The 18,725-nt window shown below is 37.0% G+C and overlaps 1 protein-coding gene across 3 annotated transcripts in view; it reads right to left on the bottom strand.

Moving 5' to 3' along the window:
* The window catches only part of CHIC1 (cysteine rich hydrophobic domain 1), a 74,582-nt gene that overhangs the window by 25,196 nt on the left and 30,661 nt on the right, over positions 1 to 18,725 (bottom strand). For all 3 annotated transcript variants that reach the window (XM_023734690.1, XM_023734689.1, XM_004380159.2), the window contains exon 3: positions 10,505 to 10,660. In XM_023734690.1, the coding sequence (XP_023590458.1) occupies positions 10,505 to 10,660 (156 nt within the window). The remainder of the gene's footprint in view (positions 1 to 10,504; positions 10,661 to 18,725) is intronic.

Genomic DNA, 18,725 nt, shown 5'->3' with positions numbered 1-18,725 from the left:
ACATGCACACACATATAAAAGTGTGTATACACACACAAGTATATATATATGTATATATATATATATATATATACACATACATATATATATATGAAAAGAGAGAGATTTATTTCAAGGAAATGGCTCACGCAGTTGTGGAGGCTGGCAAGTTCCAAATCCATGGGTCAGATGTCAGGCTGGAGGCTTTTCTTGACTCACATGGTTGCAGGGGCTGATGACCCAAAATCGGCAGGTCAGATGGCAGGCTGCTGGCTCATGGAGCTGCAGGAGCTGATGAATCCTAAAATCTGCAGGTCAGATGTCAGGCTGCTGGCTCACGTCCCAAGGGTGCTTGGCCACACCCTCAGGGCACACCCCCAAGGAAATTCCGCTTTCAACTGATTATCTGCTCATATCAGATTACAAAATGGAGGATGATTACATAATATCTGCCAAACCAGTGAGAATCATGGCCTAGCCAAGTTGATACATAACCTTAACTATCAGAAGAATCAAGAAAAAAATCATTTGCCAGATCAATAGCTGTGTACCTTGTACCAGGAGATGTATTAATTTGTTTAAGCAAGGAAACCATATCTGGAACAGTAGCTGTAATTGGAGTTACCATCTGGTTTAGTTTACGATAGTCCACTGTCATTCTCCAAGATCCATCTGTTTTTCTGCATAGATCAAACAGGCTGATTGGAGATGTGGTGGGAATTACCACTTCTGCTTTCTTCTTTAATGGTGGCACTAATATATGGAATCCCTTCAGGAATATGGTATTGATTTTTATTTATTATTTTCCTAGGTAAAGGCAGTTGTAGTGGCTTCCACTTGGCCTTTCCTACCGTAATAACTTTCACTCCACATATCAGACAACCAGTGTGGAGATTCTGTCAGTTGCTGAATATGTCTATTCCAATTATTCATTGTGGAACTGGGAAAATTACTACAGGATAGGTTCAGGGACCCACTGGTCCACTGAAAGACAAACATGAGCTAAAACTCCATCGATTTCCTGACCTCCATACGCCCCTACTCTGACTGGCAGACCACAGTGATGTTTCGAGTCTCCTGGGATTAGTTCAGAGCCAGTTTCTAGTAATCACTGTGAAGTCTGATTATTTCCCTTTCCCCAGTGAACCAACACCCTGGTAAAAGGCCATAGGTCACTTTGGGAGAAGGCTGGAAGAATGATTAACAGTGTACATTTTTGGTAGTGTAGTGGGGTCCATCCTCAAGGGGACTTGGCCTCTCCTTATTCAAGGGGTTGTGGGTCAGTAAACTGGCTCAAGTCTGGGAATTGATTGAGGGGCCATGTCTCTCTGTTTTGGTGATTCAAGTTAGACTTCTGTTCACTTGACCTACAACTCTTGCTTGTACAGATCAAGTAAATATTTATAGATTTCCTATCTATTTCACTCTTACGGACACCATGACCAATTACCCAATACCACAGGTCTATGTGAGTCACACTATTCTGATTACTATTTTGACTCTGCTGTCCATAACACCCACCTCGTCTTTAGCAATTAAGTGCTATCACTTGGCCCCTGCCACCCCAGAAGCCAATCACCTCCCACTGCATTTAGGTTTCTCAATTCAGTGGCAACAGTTCCCAGTGTAACATCTGATCTAAAGAGAAGGAGGACTCACAGCACTCTTCAAGGATGATGAGGCTCATCTCACAAATTTATTCCTTAATCATGGTGAAAGGTGTGTCCTTTGGGCACTCCCAGGATGGGTGGGTGGGTCTAACACGATAAATCCACTCTAACATTGCAATTTCCCTAAGCCTTTGGATACCTTCTTCAACAGTATACCAAGACAGTTCTGTTATTTCAACTTCACTTATTGTAGGTCACCTTTGGTCATTGTTTTAGTCAACCAACCAACTAAAGAGTTAGATTCCTTTCTGACCCCTTGAGTTGAAACACTGAATGCAAAATCTCTGCTTAATCAACCCATATCAATAAATTCTGACTGAAATAACTTTGTTCCTTCCACCATTATCCCATAACCTTAACATCCATTCTCACACATATATCCAAGGTTTTTGTTTGTAAAATTAGAAAAATTATGTAGTTCTTTTGGTGTGTAGCACACTTCCTTATGCATCACACTTTGTATCTCAACTTTAGGAGCCTGCTGGGACTTGAGTCTAGTTATAGGTCTAGAAGCAAAGACAGGTGGTGGGATGGCCTTGAAAACAATAATCAGTGTCTTTCAAGGCATCTGCTTTAGGGGAGATCATTATAGGTTCCTCAGGCAAAGTTGGATTAATCTCCTCAGATCGGGGCAGAACGGCTGCTTCTACTGGGAAGAAAGGCTCAACAAAATTTAGGGATTCAATGTCCTCAGCTTCATCAGTATCTGCCCCTATGTCCCCATTTCAATTTTCAGGCTCCTATTTCTTCACAATCAATGCTCTCACTTTAACATTAGACACCTTGTGAGGGTGGGAATTCAAATGGCGTAATTCAGGCACACATAGACTGAGACTCTGGGTTTGGTTTTCAGGAATTTCAGCTCTGTGGCTATAGGAGATGAGGGTTTTTTTCAGGGCATACATACCAACTTCCAGGTTATTTATGTGGTGCTTAAGCTAGGAATTTGAAGCCCTGAGCTCATCTTTTTCTTTCTCCACTTTGTCCAGTGATAGCAGGAGCAACCAGCCAATGGCATCATACTCACCAGTTTGACAAAAATGTTTTAAGATATCAAATACATGATCACCTAAAACCTTGTCTTTCATAAGTAATTGATTAGGAGTATCCAACAGTGGTATTTTGTGAACACTCCACTCAACAACAGAATGCACATTTGGCTCAAGTTCACATGGAATATTCTCCAGGATAGACCATATATTAGGTCACAAAACAAATCTCAATAAATTTTAAAAGACTGTTGTGCTCTTAAGCAACTATGAAATGAAACTAGAAATTAACAGCAAAAGGAAACTAGAAAATTCACAAATATGTGGAAATTAAACTATATACTCTTAAAAAGCCAATGGGCCACAGAAGAAATCACAAGGGAAATTAGAAAATATTTTGAGATGAATGGAAAAAGAAAACAAAATAACAGCAAACCAAACCATATATAGGATGCAGCAAAAGCTGTGCTCACAGGAAAATTTACAGCTGTAAATGCCTAAATTAAAAAAGAAATATCTCAAACCAATAACCTTACAACTTAAGGAACCATAAAAAAAGCACAAACTAAACTCAAAGCTAGCAAAAGGAAGGAAATAATTAAGACTACAGCAGAGATAAATGAAACAGGAATAGAAAAATAAAATAGAAAATCAACCAAACCAAAAGTTGGTGCTTTGGAAAATATCAACAAAATTGGCAAACTTTTAGCTAGACTGACAAAGAAAAAAAAGAGAGAACTCAAATATCTAAAATCTGAAATGAAACTGGGGACATTACTGCCAAACTTACAGAAATAAAAAAGGGCTATAAGAGAATATTATGAACAATTGTATGCCAATGAAGTAATAACCTAGATGAAATGGCAAACTCTTAGAAAGACACAAACTACCAAAATGACTCAAGTAGAAATAGAAAACCTGAACAGACCTTTAAGAAATGATTGAGTGAGTAAATGAAAACCTCTCAGCAAAGAAAAGCCCGAGATCAGATGGCTTCACTGGTGAATTCCACCAAATGTTTAAAGAATCTACACCAATCCTTCTCAAGCTCTTCCAAAAATAAAAGAGAAGGGAACACTTCTTACTTCATTCTATGAAAACAGCATTACCCTGATACCAAAGCCACACAAGGGCATCACAATAAAATAAAAATACAGACCAATATGAATGGAGACAGAAAAATCCTCAATAACATACTAGCACACGGAATCCAGCGGCATGTTAAAAGGATTTTACACCATGAGCAAGTGGGGTTTATCCCAAGAATGTAAGGTTGGATCAACACTAATGGATGTTTGCAGCTGTTTCTTCTCATTTTGAGTTATGCTACATCAGCAAATGAAGGTCCCGAAAGCTTGACTCCATCCATGTCATCAAGGTTGACTCTACTCTGAGGAGGCAGCTCATCCACAGTAGTATTTTGAGTGCCTTCTGACCTTAGCAGCTCACCTTCCAGCACTATATCAGACAATGTTCCGCTGCTATCCATAAGGTCTTCACTGGCCAAGTTTTTTTAGTAGATTGCCAAGTCGTTCTTCCTAGTTTCTGTCCGGAAGCTCTGCTGAAACCCATCCACCATGGGTGACCCTGCTGGTATCTGAAATACTGGTAGCATAGCTTCCAGCATCACAGCAACACACAACCCACCACAGTATGACAAACTGGCAGACATGAGGTATTTTCGTAAGCACGCTATGCTAATTTTTTTTACAGCGACAGGTAAAAAAAATTTGGTAGAGTAGCTCCTATAAAAATACCTCATGGGGAGGAGGGTGCAGTTGGCAAACAAATGTAGAAGGTGCACGTTATCTGCATAAAAATATGACAATATGCTTAACTCTAGGCAGAACTATTTCTCGTTTAAAGGACTGAGTTTCTTTTCCACACGGCATAATGTATGGGCGGAACTTTTATTTCTATCATATATGTTTTCCTTCTTTTTATAATTACCATATTTTTATGCAAATAATGCACGCCTTCTGCACTTGTTTCCTGGCTGTGCCCTCCCCACATGAGGCACTCTCAAAAGCGCCACCATGCCAGTCCTCTTCCACATGTTGCTGTAAAAAAAAATTAGCATAGCACACTTACGAAAATATCTCACGAGGGGGGGACACAGCCAGCAAACAAATGCAGAAGATGTGCATTATTTGTGTAAAAATATGGTAGATTTAAAAAAAAAAACACATGAAAACAAACAAGATAGTGGCTTGGTTAAATAACTTCTATCTCCTAAAATATATTCATGGTGAGAGACTGAGACAATAATCCCTCCCCTCTGAACATTCTTCTTAATCTAGCAACTTTTAAAATAAAAAAAAGATAATAGGTTAAAAGTAGTTTCAAATTTAAGGATTGTGGTATGATTAAGACTGAAATTGACTATAATATCATAATTGTTTCCATGGTAGACGTAGGAATGGGTAAATGAAAAGCCCCATTTCATAAAAATTATGTAGCTTTGGAATCCTACCAGAGCCAAGAGGGACTAGGGTGAGCTCAGGGCATTCTGATCTATATTCCTCTTCTCTATCACTTAATTTACTAGAAAATATGTCCATGAATTATACTGTTAAAAAAATAGTTCATAAGACAAACTGTTTACAGAGATGTTCTTTTCTTGGAAACATTTATAATAGCTAATTCACATAGCAACCCTGTGACACAGGACAGGTTAATAATATTATCTCCGTTTTATTTTGTGGAAAAACAGAGATACAACTTCCATAAAGATAGATACCCAATTAGAGATGACTAGACCTGGATGGCAAACTATATCCCACAGGCCAACTCTCATCCACTGAGTGTTTTTGTAAATAAAGCTTTACTGGAACATAGCAACACTCACTTGTTTATGCATTTTCTATGGCTGCTTTTACACTATAACAGCAGAGTTTAGTAGATGAAACAAAAACCATATGGCCCACAAAGCCTAAAATATTTAGTATTTGGTCCTTTAAGAAAAAGTTTGCTGATATCTGCTAGAGAATTAAAACTAAGAGGGTTGACTATTTATCATACCACTTATCCTAATGTTTCTTTTCTCAGGAATAGGAAATTTGACCTAAGGAACATGTAGTCAAGAGAATACAATGTTACAGAGAAAAAACAAAAATAAAAACTGGATTATTTTTCTGGTTCTGCCATTTATTATATGACCCTGGGAAAATCACTTTACCTCTCTGGACCTTAGTTTCCACATCTGTAAAATAAGTGATATGGGCTACATAAATGATAATCATCCTTTCAATTAAACAATTATAGTCTATACAACTTACTTTACATATTAGGAAACAGTAGTGAAGGCAGCAAAATTCTTAAATTGTTGTGTTTTATTTTTCACTTCTCTAAGTAGACAAAAAAGCAGTGAGATGACTTAAATCTCTTCATTATTACAACCACCTTCCAAATAAGTAGTGTATCTCGGTTTTAGGAGCCCTCCTAGCCCAACAGTTAAGTGCTCGGCTGCTAACCAAAAGGTCGGTGGTTCGAACCCATCAGCCACTCCACAGGAGAAAACACCTGGTGATCTGCTTCCATAAAGATTAAAGCCTAGAAAACCCTATTGGGCAGTTCTAGTCTCTCATATAAGGTCGTTATGAGTCAGAATCAACTTGACAGCACACAACAACATCCCGGTTTTACAGATGAGGAAACTGAGACTCCAGAAAGTAGAGCGACTTGCCCAAGGTTACTGTTTCATTGTTTTGTGTAGTATAGTGTTGACAACATGGAATATACAAAAGGGAAAAAACTGTAATACCTACAGAGCAAGGCACATAATGTAAATGCTGGGTGGTTCTGTGGTGAACTACAGACTGCTAGTCCTATCTAAAGGGAGCAGCTACAACTCACTTAGTGTCAACTGTTGACACATAAGCATGTGGGTCCATTATTACCAGATCTTTAAATTTTTCAAGAGAGGCTAGATATCCCAAATTTTATTTTAAATATCCCAATTTTTAAATGATGGCAATTGATTCAAATGTTTAAAAACAATGTAGGCTGGATTTTGCCCATGGGACAACAGTTTACAACTTCTGTACTACATAATTTTTTTAACTGACAGATTAGTGACCCAAGAATACACTAATAACTCGACTTCAGTTACAAACAATTAACTGAAGTAATGGAAGGTAAGGAGAGAACACAGTATCAGTATTAATCTCATTTTCCATTGACTATTTTATCTCAGTGCTAATAATAAAACCAAATGATTAAAAAAATTGCTTCTACTTCAGACCCTCTGGTGAAGGTATTAACAAAAAGTCCAAGTGTAAACATGTCATTAGAATGAGAGATCCTAGATAATATTAAAAACAGAAACAAAAAAATCTGTTCTTAAATGATTGAGATTAGCTGTATTTGCATGACAGAAAATCCAAATCATGATTAATTAACACAGAGGCTTTAAAAGTAATGGCGGGGGCGTGCGTAGAAGCTATTGACTGTAACTTTTAGAAGTAATTTTATAACAATTAAGAAATTTATGCTCAGTTTTTTTAAATGTATAGAAACCCATGTGAGAATATTGTAAATGTTTTGACAAACAATAAACTAAGCTGTATGTAAAGTAATCCCACCAGTTGTCCATCAGTTTGTCATACTTGTGAGTTGCGGTGATGCTAGAAGCTATGCCACTGGTATTTCAAATACCAGCAGGGTCACCCATGGTGGACAGGTCAAATTGACTACATCTGTGGAAAGAGACGATGGAGAAGCTGAATATCATCAGTCAGAACAAGACCAGGGGCCAACTGTGGAACAGATAACCAATTGCTCATATGCAAGTTCAAGCTGAAGCTGAAGAAAATTAAAACAAGTCCATGAGAGCCAAAATACCATCTTGGGCATATTCCAACTGAATTAGAGACCATCTCAAGAATAGATCTGATGCACTGAACAGTAATGTCCAAAGACCAGACAAGTTCTGGGATGACATCAAGGACATCATACATGAAGAAAGAAAAACGTCATTAAAAAGGCAGGAAAGAAAGAAAAGACCAAAATGGATATCAGAATAGACTCTGAAACTGGCTCTTGAACGTAAAGAAGTAAAAGAATGGAACAGAAGATTTCAAAGGGTGGCTCGAGAAGACTAAAGTAAAGTATTACAATGAAATGTGCAAAGACCTGGCATTAGAAAACCAAAAGGCAAGAATGTGCCCAGCATTTCTCAGCCTGAGAACTGAAGAAAAAATTTAAGCCTCGAGTTGTAATATTGAAGGGTTCTATGGGCAAAATATTGAACAACGCAGGAAGCATCAAAAGAAGATGGAAGGAATACACAGAGTCACTATATCAAAAAGAATTAGTCAACATTCAGCCATTTCAGGAGGTAGCATATGATCAGGAATCAATGGTATTGAAGGAAGAAGTCCAAACTACACTGAAGGCACTGGTGAAAAACAAGGCTCCAGGAACTGACAGAATACTAATTGAAATGTTTCAACAAACAGATGCGTCACTGGAGGTGCTCACTCGTCTATGCCAAGAAATTTGGAAAACAGCTACCTGGCCAATCAACTAGAAGAAATCCATATTTGTGCCCATTCCAAAGAAAGGTGATCCAACAGAATGTGGAAATTATCAAACAAAATCATGAATATCACACACGTAAAATTTTGCTGAAGAAAATTTCAAAAGCGGTTGCAGCAGTACGTTGACAGGGAACTGTCAGAAATTCAAGCCGGATTCAGAAGAGGATGTGGAACCAGGGATATCATTGCTGATGTCAGATGGATCTTGGCTGAAAGCAGAGAATACTAGTAAAGTGTTTACATGTGTTTTACTGACCGTGCAAAGGCATTCAATAATGTGGATCATAACATATTATCGATAACATTGCAAAGAATGTGAATTCCAGAACGCTTAAGTGTGTTCATGAGGAACCTGTACATAGACAAAGAGGCAGTCATCCAAATAGAACAAGGGGGATACTGCGTGGTTTAAAATAAGGAAAGGTGTGCATCAGGGCTGTATCCTTTCACCATACTTATTCAATCTGTATACTGAGCAAATAATCTAAGAAGCTGGACTATATGAAGAAGAACGTGGCATCAGGATTGGAGGAAGACTCATTAATAACCTGCAATGTGCAGATGACACAACCCTGCTTGCTGAAAGCAAACAGGACTTGAAGCACTTACTGATGAAGATCAAAGACTACAGCCTTCTGTATGGATTACACCTCAACATAAAGAAAACAAAAATCCTCACTACTGGAACAATAAGATACATCATGACAAATGGAGAAAACATTGAGGTTGTCAAAGATTTCATTTTACTTGGATCCACAATCAATGCCCATGGAAGCAGCAGTCAAGAAATCAAACAATGTATTGTACTGGGCAAATCTGCTGTAAAAGACCTCTTTAAACTGTTGAAAAGCAAAGATGTCACTTTGAGGACTAAGGTGCACCTGACCCGAACCATGGTATTTTCAACAGCCTCATGTGCATGCAAAAGCTGGACAATGAATGAGGAAGACTGAAGAAGAACTGATGCATTTGAATTATGGCATTGGTGAAGAATATTGAATATACCATGGACTGCCAGAAGAATGAACAAATCTGTCTTGGAAGAAGTACAGCCAGAATGCTCCTTAGAAGCAAGGATGACATACTTTGGACATATTATCAGAAGGGACCAGTCCATGGAGAAGGACATCATGCTTGGTAGAGGGTCAGTGAAAGAGATGAGGACCCTCAACGAGATGGACTGACACAGTAGCTGCAACAATGGGCTCAAACATAGCAAAGATTGCGAGAATGTGGCTAGACCAGGCAGTGTTTCGTTCTGCTGTACACAGGGTCACTATGAGTTGGAACCGACTCAACCTAACAAAAACAACATGTAAAGCTCTGACCTGCTGACAGCTCCTAAAGGAATCAACAAAATGCTTAACTTTTCCATTGAAAAAGTTACGAGGTTGGGGGTATTTTATTATCTTTTTGAAGTAGACATTAAAATGCTTAGGAAAAGGGTGTAGAGGAAAAAACAAGTACTTGTTGGGAAAATTTTGTTTTTTATAAAATAACTTCATCACTAATTATTCCTCCACAAAGTGCTGTCATTTTCAGGGGTTCAGTGAACTAATCATCATTTAAAAAGTTTAAATGAAATCATCAATGTGGCACAGGGGAAAGAATTTTAGGTGAAATGAATTAAGTTTCCTCATTTAGCTTCCATTAAAAATTTTAAAGATACCTTTATGCTGGGGAACAAAATTCACAGACTAAATTGAAAATTTAAAGAAGAGAACAAGATATCCATTGCCATTGAGTTGATTCCGACTCATAGAGATCCTATAGGACAGGGTAGAACTGTCCCACAGGGTTTCCAAGGAGTCGCTGGTGGATTTGAACTGCCAACTACTGCACCACCAGGGCTCCAAAGTTGTTAGTAATGTTATGTTAGAATGTTACTGTAACATGTTCAAAACTAAGCAGGATTTTCTCCTTAACTTAGTTGGTCACTCTCACTTCTGCCTTTCTTTGAATCAGAAGAAACTTTCCCATATACCTGTAGCTGGGGAATACCTTAAGTCACAGCTTCGAGTTTTGTAAAAAGAATAAGTACCGCACTTACACCTACATTTATATATACCTAAGTAATTCATTTGCATTGCATTTACTTAAAATGATAAGGACCCATATTAAGTGATAAAGAGTGATAAAGTGTTGATGAAGGTTGGACAAATGATTTAATCTCTGTCCTTAAGATTCCTTATCTCTATAACGAGGATAGCATTGTTATGAGAATTAAACAGATCGAGTTAAGTACTTGGAAACAGTTCTTGGCACATACTGAGTACTCAGTGAATGTTAGCTCTTATTATTATTATACAAGAAAATGTTTACTTACTCTTTTGTTGAGACAAATAACAGGCCACAGGCTGCAACCCAGTGTGCAACAGCAGCAGAGACAACCGCACAGCAGCCATTTCACATTGACTGGAAGAGCCTTTTTCAAACATGCATTCACACGGCCAATGCTGGTCTTAAATTCTTCTGGGGCCACCTACAATAAGGGAATACTCTTTAATAGTTTGTGGGTAGCTTTTTACAAATTATCTCTAAACTTAAGAAAATGTTTGTCTTATTATTTAGTAAAAAACTTCAAGCATTTAAAAATATCTAAATATATTTCCTCTCCCTCTCCTCCCGTAATTATGTATTATACATTCCTGGATGGCATTAGACAGTAAAATGATATAATTTAATATTCACAGAACTTAGCCTGATTTTCAAAAACCACCTTCTGAAATGACTAAAAATAAAATGACAACAATAAAACTGATGGTAAATGATACCTGTCAGGCAGTTTTCTTACGAATTATTCTCATTATTAAGGCAATATTATTTATAGTCTCCAGTTACTCTGACCAAAAGTTAAGTAAGACTAGAAACATAGAACAATAAAACCTCAAACTACAAGAGGAAATGGAATTAAAATTAAACTTTTGCAATATTTCTCGATTACTTTTATAAAGGTAACTCTCAAATATTTTCTCCGTGGCAAATTTACAACATACCAATTTTATCACTTGTCATTGTTAAAAGGGAAAAGCTACACTAATAAGAAACAAGGACAAGTGATTATATTAAAAACAATCTGTTTATATTCAGCACAAAATGGACTCATAACTGATGTAAAATTTTGAAAGCTGAAAGGTCCTTAAATACACAAATTCAATATTTCTCAATACTACCTCCATTCCTGGAAGTGCCTGCTTGTGCCTCTCTATAAACAATGACAAAGTCAGTTCAAAGGCATAATAAGCGTAACAGGCAAAAATTTATACCAAAAATTCTGCTTGAAGGTTATGCAATTGAAAGGCATACTAAAAATAGTTTGCTTTCATTTAATTCACATTTCTGAAACACAGAAATGATTTCTTTTCATTTAGAACACTGTCAGACTGTAAAGTGTATGGGGAAAAAATATTGCATCTGGCTGTGAAAGCAAGAACTATGAAATTGTTACGAAAAATAAGCTGCTGTAAAATAAAAACCCAGGGAGCACCTTTGGTATCAAAATATAAGATTTTTACAGCTCTTCGAAATAAAAATTTTACCAGAGGAATCAATTTATTACATTTTTATCTTTAATACAGATGTCTTTGAATTAATACCACAAAATATACCTATTAGTTGGTGGAATGAATCAGAAAAGGATAGTGATAATGGTTACACAACATGAAGAACGTAATCAATGTCACTGAATTATGCATATAAAAATTGTTGAATGGCAAATGTTTTGTTAGGTATACTTGTACCACAACAAAAAAAATACCTATTGACAGTACCATGACAATCACTGAGTAAAAATATTCCATTTAATGACAAAATTTCTAGGGTAAATATGAAAATAAATTCAGAGAACCATATAACTCAAAATAGAAAACGCTAAGAAGCTAAGCACAACAGATAATAAGACGTGGATTCTAGTTACTTACTAGAATTAAAATTTAAAAAATTCAAGGTAAAATCATTTAATTTTTCTGAGTTTCAGTTTCCCATATATAAAATGAGAATAATAATCTCTATTTTATATACCTCACAGGGAATGGAAACTACATCATAGAAAGAACTTCTTGACTGAAATGCTTTGAAAAAGGAAGTCTTTCAATCATATCTCTTTCTAGATTTGGAGGAAGCAAAGCAAAGCTTTCTTTTGCATGGAATCTTACCTGAAGGCATGGAGTTTCATCAGGTAACTGAATACTCCACAGCTTTGCGACACATTATATCATAAACAAAAGGATAATCTGCTACATTTTAAAAGCAAATACTGAACTCTTCAGCTCTTCTTTTTTAAAAAATAATATTTTATTGTGTTTTCAGTGAAAGTTTACACAGCAAATTAGGTTCTCATGTAACAATTTCTACACTATTTGTTCACTGACATTGGTTACATTTTTTCACGGTGTCAGTTTTCACATTATTTCCATTTAGGTTGTTCCATTTCCAGTAATCCAGTTTCCCTGCCCCCTATTACCTTCTCATCTTTGCTGCAGAGTAAATGTTGACCATTTGGTCTTATATAGGTGATTTTTTAATGAAGTACAGTATTCATGGGTGATACTGTTTATTTTATAAGCCAATCTGTTATTTAGCTAAAAGATGACCTCATGGAATATTTTAGGTTCAAGGTTTAAAGAATATCTCAGGGCGATAGTCTTGGAGAGTCCTCCAGTCTCCACAGGTCCAGTAAGTCTGGACTTTTTAAGAATTTGAGTTCTGTTCCACATTTTGCTCCTGTTCTATCAGTATTCATCTATTGTGTTCCTGATCAGAACGGTCAGTGGTGGTAGCTGAGCACCATCTAGTTATGGTCTCAGGGTATATGGGACTGTGGTTTGTGTAGACTATTAATCCTGCAGACTAGCTTCTTCTCTGAGTCTTTGGTTTCCTTCTTTCTCTTTTACTCCAGATGCACAGAAACCAACAGTTGTATCTCAGATGGACGCTTGCAAGCTTATAAGACCCCAGATGCTACTCACCAAACTAGGATGTAGACCATATGTACTATATTATGCCAACTGACCAAGCTGTCCCACGAGACACTGGTCCTAAGCCTTCAGGCCCCATAAACCAATCCCACGAGATGTTTGGTTAAGTCTAGGAAGTATCCATGTTTGCGCCCTCTATGAGCTTTACTGTGTATATGAATATACACACACATGTATATACACCTGCACATAGATACAGCTATATATGCCCACATATATATACATACATACCTATACACTTATGTGCATACATACATATGGAGCCAAACTCGTATTTTTTAGCTGTTTTTGCTATCGTTGAAAAGTTGTATATGTCATAGCATTTACCAAAAACATTTTTTCTTGTGCACTTCTTAGTAACATCATTTACCTTGGTCAAGCTGGGCACACCTCACTCATATTTGGTGTTACCTTTTCCATCACCAAAAATAACAAGTGTCTACTATCTAGAGAGCGATTCCCTACCACCACCACCTATCCCTGGTAACCACCAGCGAATGTTGGTTTCAGAATGCATACCTATACTTGTCTTTTTATAATACTGAGATCATACAGTATTTGTCCTTTTCTGATTGACTTATTTCACTCAGCATAATGTGCTCCATATTCATCAGTGTTAAAATATATTTTGAGAACTTAGTTATTCTTTATGGCTGCACAGTATTCCATTGTATGTATGTAGCACATTTTGTTTATCCAGTCATCCACTGATGGGCACTTAGGTTGTGTCCATCTTTTTGCTATTGTGAATAGTGTTGCAATGAACATAGGTGTGCATATGTCTGTGTCTTTATAGCTCTTCAATTCTTCAGGTAAAAAAATGGAAGATGCTTTTTTTAAAAACAAGGTACCAAGTTACTAGCTAAAGATTTACTTCTCCAAATAGCAATATTCAATTTCTTTTTCTCCTAGTGAATCATTGAGCAACCAAATATAAGTTAAAATAAGGAAAAAAATATATTTATATACTTAGCTCTAATTTGTAATATAAAATTACTATCAAGTCCTGATAAATTGTGTATCCAGAATCACTAACATTTTTAAAAACAGGCAAATTTTGATATAAAGTAATGCAAATGATAAAATTATTAAATATGTCCATTTAACAAATTTAAGTACTTGTAATCAGAATTTAAATTTTTATTTAAAAGTGTGTTTAAGTACCAATTAAAAAAATTAAAAAGTAAAGTGTTAGGATAAAAGCAGAAATGAGTTAGTCCAAAAGAAAAAAAATATGGTTATTAAGTGCCCTAGAAAACAAAGCTCCACTTCACAATGGATGGTTTTAGAAGTCTAGGGGAAACTCAAGCTAGAGGATCAAAGGAAAGAGGAAAAGGAAAACTTGCATTTTATTTAAAAATTGTGAATGAAATAAATTGTTTGGTGAGGTATATAGAGTTTGCTATAAAATTTGTTCTTTATTACAGTATTCTAGTAAGAAATTAACAAAAACATTCCAATATTTTACGATTGTCCTTCATCCTTGCCAATACTTTGTACTTGAAACATATAATATTCTCAGTCATAGAAATTAAAAACTATTGAAGTTACTAAAAATGAGAATTCAAATTTCTTTTTCATGTTTTTATTGTACTTTAGATGATGGTTTACAGAGCAAATGAGTTTCTCATTAAAATATTAATACACATGTTGTTTTGTGACACTGGTTGCTAACCCCATGACATGTCAACACTCTCCCTTTCTCAACCTTGGGTTCCTCATTACTACCAACTTTCCTATCCCCTTCTGCCTTCTAGTCCTTGCCACTGGGCTGGTGTGCCCATTTAGTCTCATTTTGTTTTATGGGCCTAATCTTTGGCTGAAGGGTGAACCTCAGGAGTGACTTCAGTACTGAGTTAAAGAGTGTCCGGGGGCCATACTCTCGGGATTTCTCCAGTCTTTGTCAGACCAGTAAGTCTGGCCTCTTATTTCGAGTCAGAATTTTGTTGTACATTTTTCTCCAGCTCTGTCCGGGACCCTCTCTTGTGATCCCTGTCAGAACAGTTGGTGGTGGTAGCCGGGAATGATCTAGCTGTGCTGGACTCAGTCTGGTGGAGGCTGCGGTATTTGTAGTCCATTAGTCCTTGGAACTAATCTTTCCCTTGTGTCTTTGGTTTTCTTCATTCTCCCTTGCTCTAGATGGGGTGGGACCAATGCAGTTTCTTAGATGGCCGCTCACAAGCTTTTAAGACCCCAGATGCTACTCACAAAAGTAGAATGTAGAACATTTTCTTTATAAACTGTTATGTCAATTGAGCTAGATGTCCCCTGAGACCATGGTCCCCAGCCCTCAGCCCAGTAATTCGGTCCCTCAGGGAGTTTGGATGTGTCTATGAAGCTTCCATGACCTTGCCTTGGTCAAGTTGTGCTGACTTCTCCAGTATTGTGTACTGTCTTACCCTTCACCAAAGTTACCACTTATCTATTGTCTAGTTAGTATCTTTCTCTCCCCACCCATCTCCCTCCTTGTAATGATCAAAGATTCTTTCTTTCTGTATGTAAACCATTTCATGAGTTTTTATAATAGTGGTCTCATATACTATTTGTCCTTTTGTGATTGACTTATTTCACTCACCATAATGCCCTCCACATTCAACCATGTTGTAAAATGTTTCGCAGACTCATCATTGTTCTTTATTGTTGTGCAGTATTTAATTGTGAGTATATACCAAAGTTTGTCCATTAATTTGTTGATGGGCACTTAGGTTGTTTCCATTTTTTGCTATTGTGAAAAATGATGCAATGAACATGGGTGGGCATATGTCTATTCGTGTGATGGCTCTTATTTCTCTAAGATATATTCCTAGAAGTAGGATTGCTGAATTGTATGGTATTACCATTTCTAGCTTTTTAAGTATGCTCCATAGTGTTTTCCAAAATGGTTGCACCATTTTACATTCTCACCAGCAGGGCATAAGAGTTCCAAGTTCCTCGCAGCATCTCCAACATTTGTTATTTTCGTTTTTTTTTTTAAATTCGTGCCAGTAATATTGGGGTGAGATGGTGTCATGGACTGAATTGTGTCCCCCAAAAAATGTGTTATCCATTTGGCTGGGCCATGATTCCTAGTATTGTATGACTGTCCACGATTTTGTCATCTGATATGATTTTCCTGTGTTGTAAACCCTGCCTCTATGATGTTAATGAGGGGGATGGGCTACAGTTGTGTTGATGTGGCAGGACTCAATCTATCAGATTGGATTGTGTCTTGCGCTGGTTTCTTTTGGGTTATAAAAGAAAGAAGTGAGCAGGGAGACAGGGAACTCATACCACCAAGAAAGCAGCGCCAGGAGCAGAGCATGACCTTTGGACTGGAGGTCCCTGAGCTAAGATGCTTCTAGTCCAGGGGAAAATTGATGACAAGGAACTTCCTCCAGAGCCAACAGAGAAAGCCTTCCCCTGGAGCTGATGGCCTGAATTGGGACTTCTAGCCTACTTTACTGTGAGGAAAGAAATTTCTCTTTTTCTTAAAGCCATCCACTTACGGTATTTCTGTTATAGCAGCACTAGATAACTAAGACAGATGATACCTCATTCTGGTTTTGATTTGCATTTCTCTAATGGCTAGTGATTGGGAGCATTTCCTCATTTGTCCGTTAGCCCCTTGAATGTCTTTTTTGGTTAAGTGTCTGTTCATATCTTTGTCTATTTTTCAATTGGATTATTTGTCTTTTTGTTGTAGAGGTATTGGATTTTCCTATAGATGTGAGAGATTAGAACTTCGTGGGATATGTCATAGCCAAAATTTTCTTCCCCAGTCTGTAGGTTCTCTTTACTCTTTTGGGGAAGTCTTTTGATGAGCATAAGTGTTTGATTTTTAGAAGATCCCAGTTATCTAGTTTATCTTCTGGTGTTTGCACAGTGTTAGTTATGGTTCGAACCCTATTTATGCCATGTATTAGGGCCTCTAGCATTGATTCATTTTTTCTTCTATGATCTTTATAGATTTTGGTTTTATATTTAGGTCTTTGATCCATTTTGAATTAGTTTTTGTGTATGGTGTGAGGTATGGGTCCTGTTCCATTTTTTTTTCAAACGGACATCCAGTTTTGCCAGCACCATTTGTTAAAAAGACTGTCTTTTCCCCATTTAATGGACTTTGAGCTTTGGTAAAAGTTCAGGTGACAGTAGGTGGATGGATTTACATCTTGGTTCCTGATTCTGTTCCATTGGTCAATGTGTATGTACTTGTACCAGTACCAGGTTGTTTTGACTACCATAGCTGTATAGTAGGTACTGAGGTCAGGTAATGGGAGGCCTCCTACTTTACGCTTTTTCTTCAATAGTGCTTTACTTATCCAGGGATCTTCCTTTTCCATATAATGATTAGTTTTTCCATCTCGTTAAAGAATGCTGTTGGTGTTTCAATTGAGATTGCCTTGTATTTGTAGACTGCTTTGGGTAGAATTGACATTTTCACAATGTTGAGTCTACCGATCCATGAGCATGGTATGTTTTTCCATTTATGTAGGTCTCGTATGGTTTCTTGCAGTACTGTTTTGTAGTTTTGCTTGTATAGGTCTTTTACGTCCCTGGTTAGATTTATTCTGAAGTATTTTATTTTTTTTAGGGGTTATTATAAATGGTATTGCCTTCCTGATTTCCTTTAAGTAGTCCTCTTTATTGGTGTATAGGAATCCAATTGATTTTTGTATGTTTATCTTGTATCCTGCTACTCTGCTGAATCTTTGTATCAGTTCCAGTAGTTTTCTCGTGGAATCTTTAGGGTTGTCTATGTATAATATCATATCATCCGCAAATAGGGATAGTTTTACTTCTTCTTACCAATTTGGATGCCCTTTGTTTCCTTTTCTTGCCTTATTGCTCTAGCTAGGACTTCCAGCACAATGTTAAATAAGAACAATGATAAAAGGCATCCTTGCCTTGTTCCTGTTCTCTGGGAGAATGATTCCAACCTCTCTCCATTGAGAATGATGTTGGCTGTTGGTTTTGTATAAAAAAACCAAAAAACCAAACCTGTTGCTGTCGAGTCGATTCTGACTCATAGCAACCCTATAGGACAGAGCAGAACTGCCCCACAGAGTTTCCAAGAAGCACCTGGTGGATTCGAACTGCTGACCTTTTGGTTAGCAGCCGCAGCACTTAACCACTATGCCATATGGACACCATTTATTATCTTGAGGAATTTCCCTTCTATACCTATTTCATTGAGAGTTTTTATCAGGAACGGGTGTTGGACTTTATCAAATACCTCTTCTGCATCGAATGAGATGATCATGTGATTCTTCTCTTTTGTCTTATTTATGTGGGGGATTGCGCTGACTGATTTCCTAAAGATGAACCATCCTTGCATACCTGGTATGAATCCCACTTGGTTGTGGTGTATTTTTTTTTATATGCTGCTGAATTTTATTGGCTAGAATTCTGTTGAGAATTTTTGCATCTATATTCATGAGAGATATTGGTCTGTAATTTTTTTGTGATGTCTTTGCTTGGTTTTGATATCAGGGTAATGCTGGCTTCATAAAATGAATTCTGAAGTATTCCTTTTCTATGTTCTAAAATAGTTTGAGTAGTACTGCTACAAGCTCTTTTCTGAACGTTTGGTAG

Source organism: Trichechus manatus, unplaced genomic scaffold, assembly GCF_000243295.1.
Source record: "Trichechus manatus latirostris isolate Lorelei unplaced genomic scaffold, TriManLat1.0 scaffold00070, whole genome shotgun sequence".
Classification (NCBI taxonomy): Eukaryota; Metazoa; Chordata; class Mammalia; order Sirenia; family Trichechidae; genus Trichechus; species Trichechus manatus.
The sequence above is the reverse complement of the archived record's forward strand: the minus strand, read 5'-3'. Positions and strand labels throughout refer to the sequence as shown.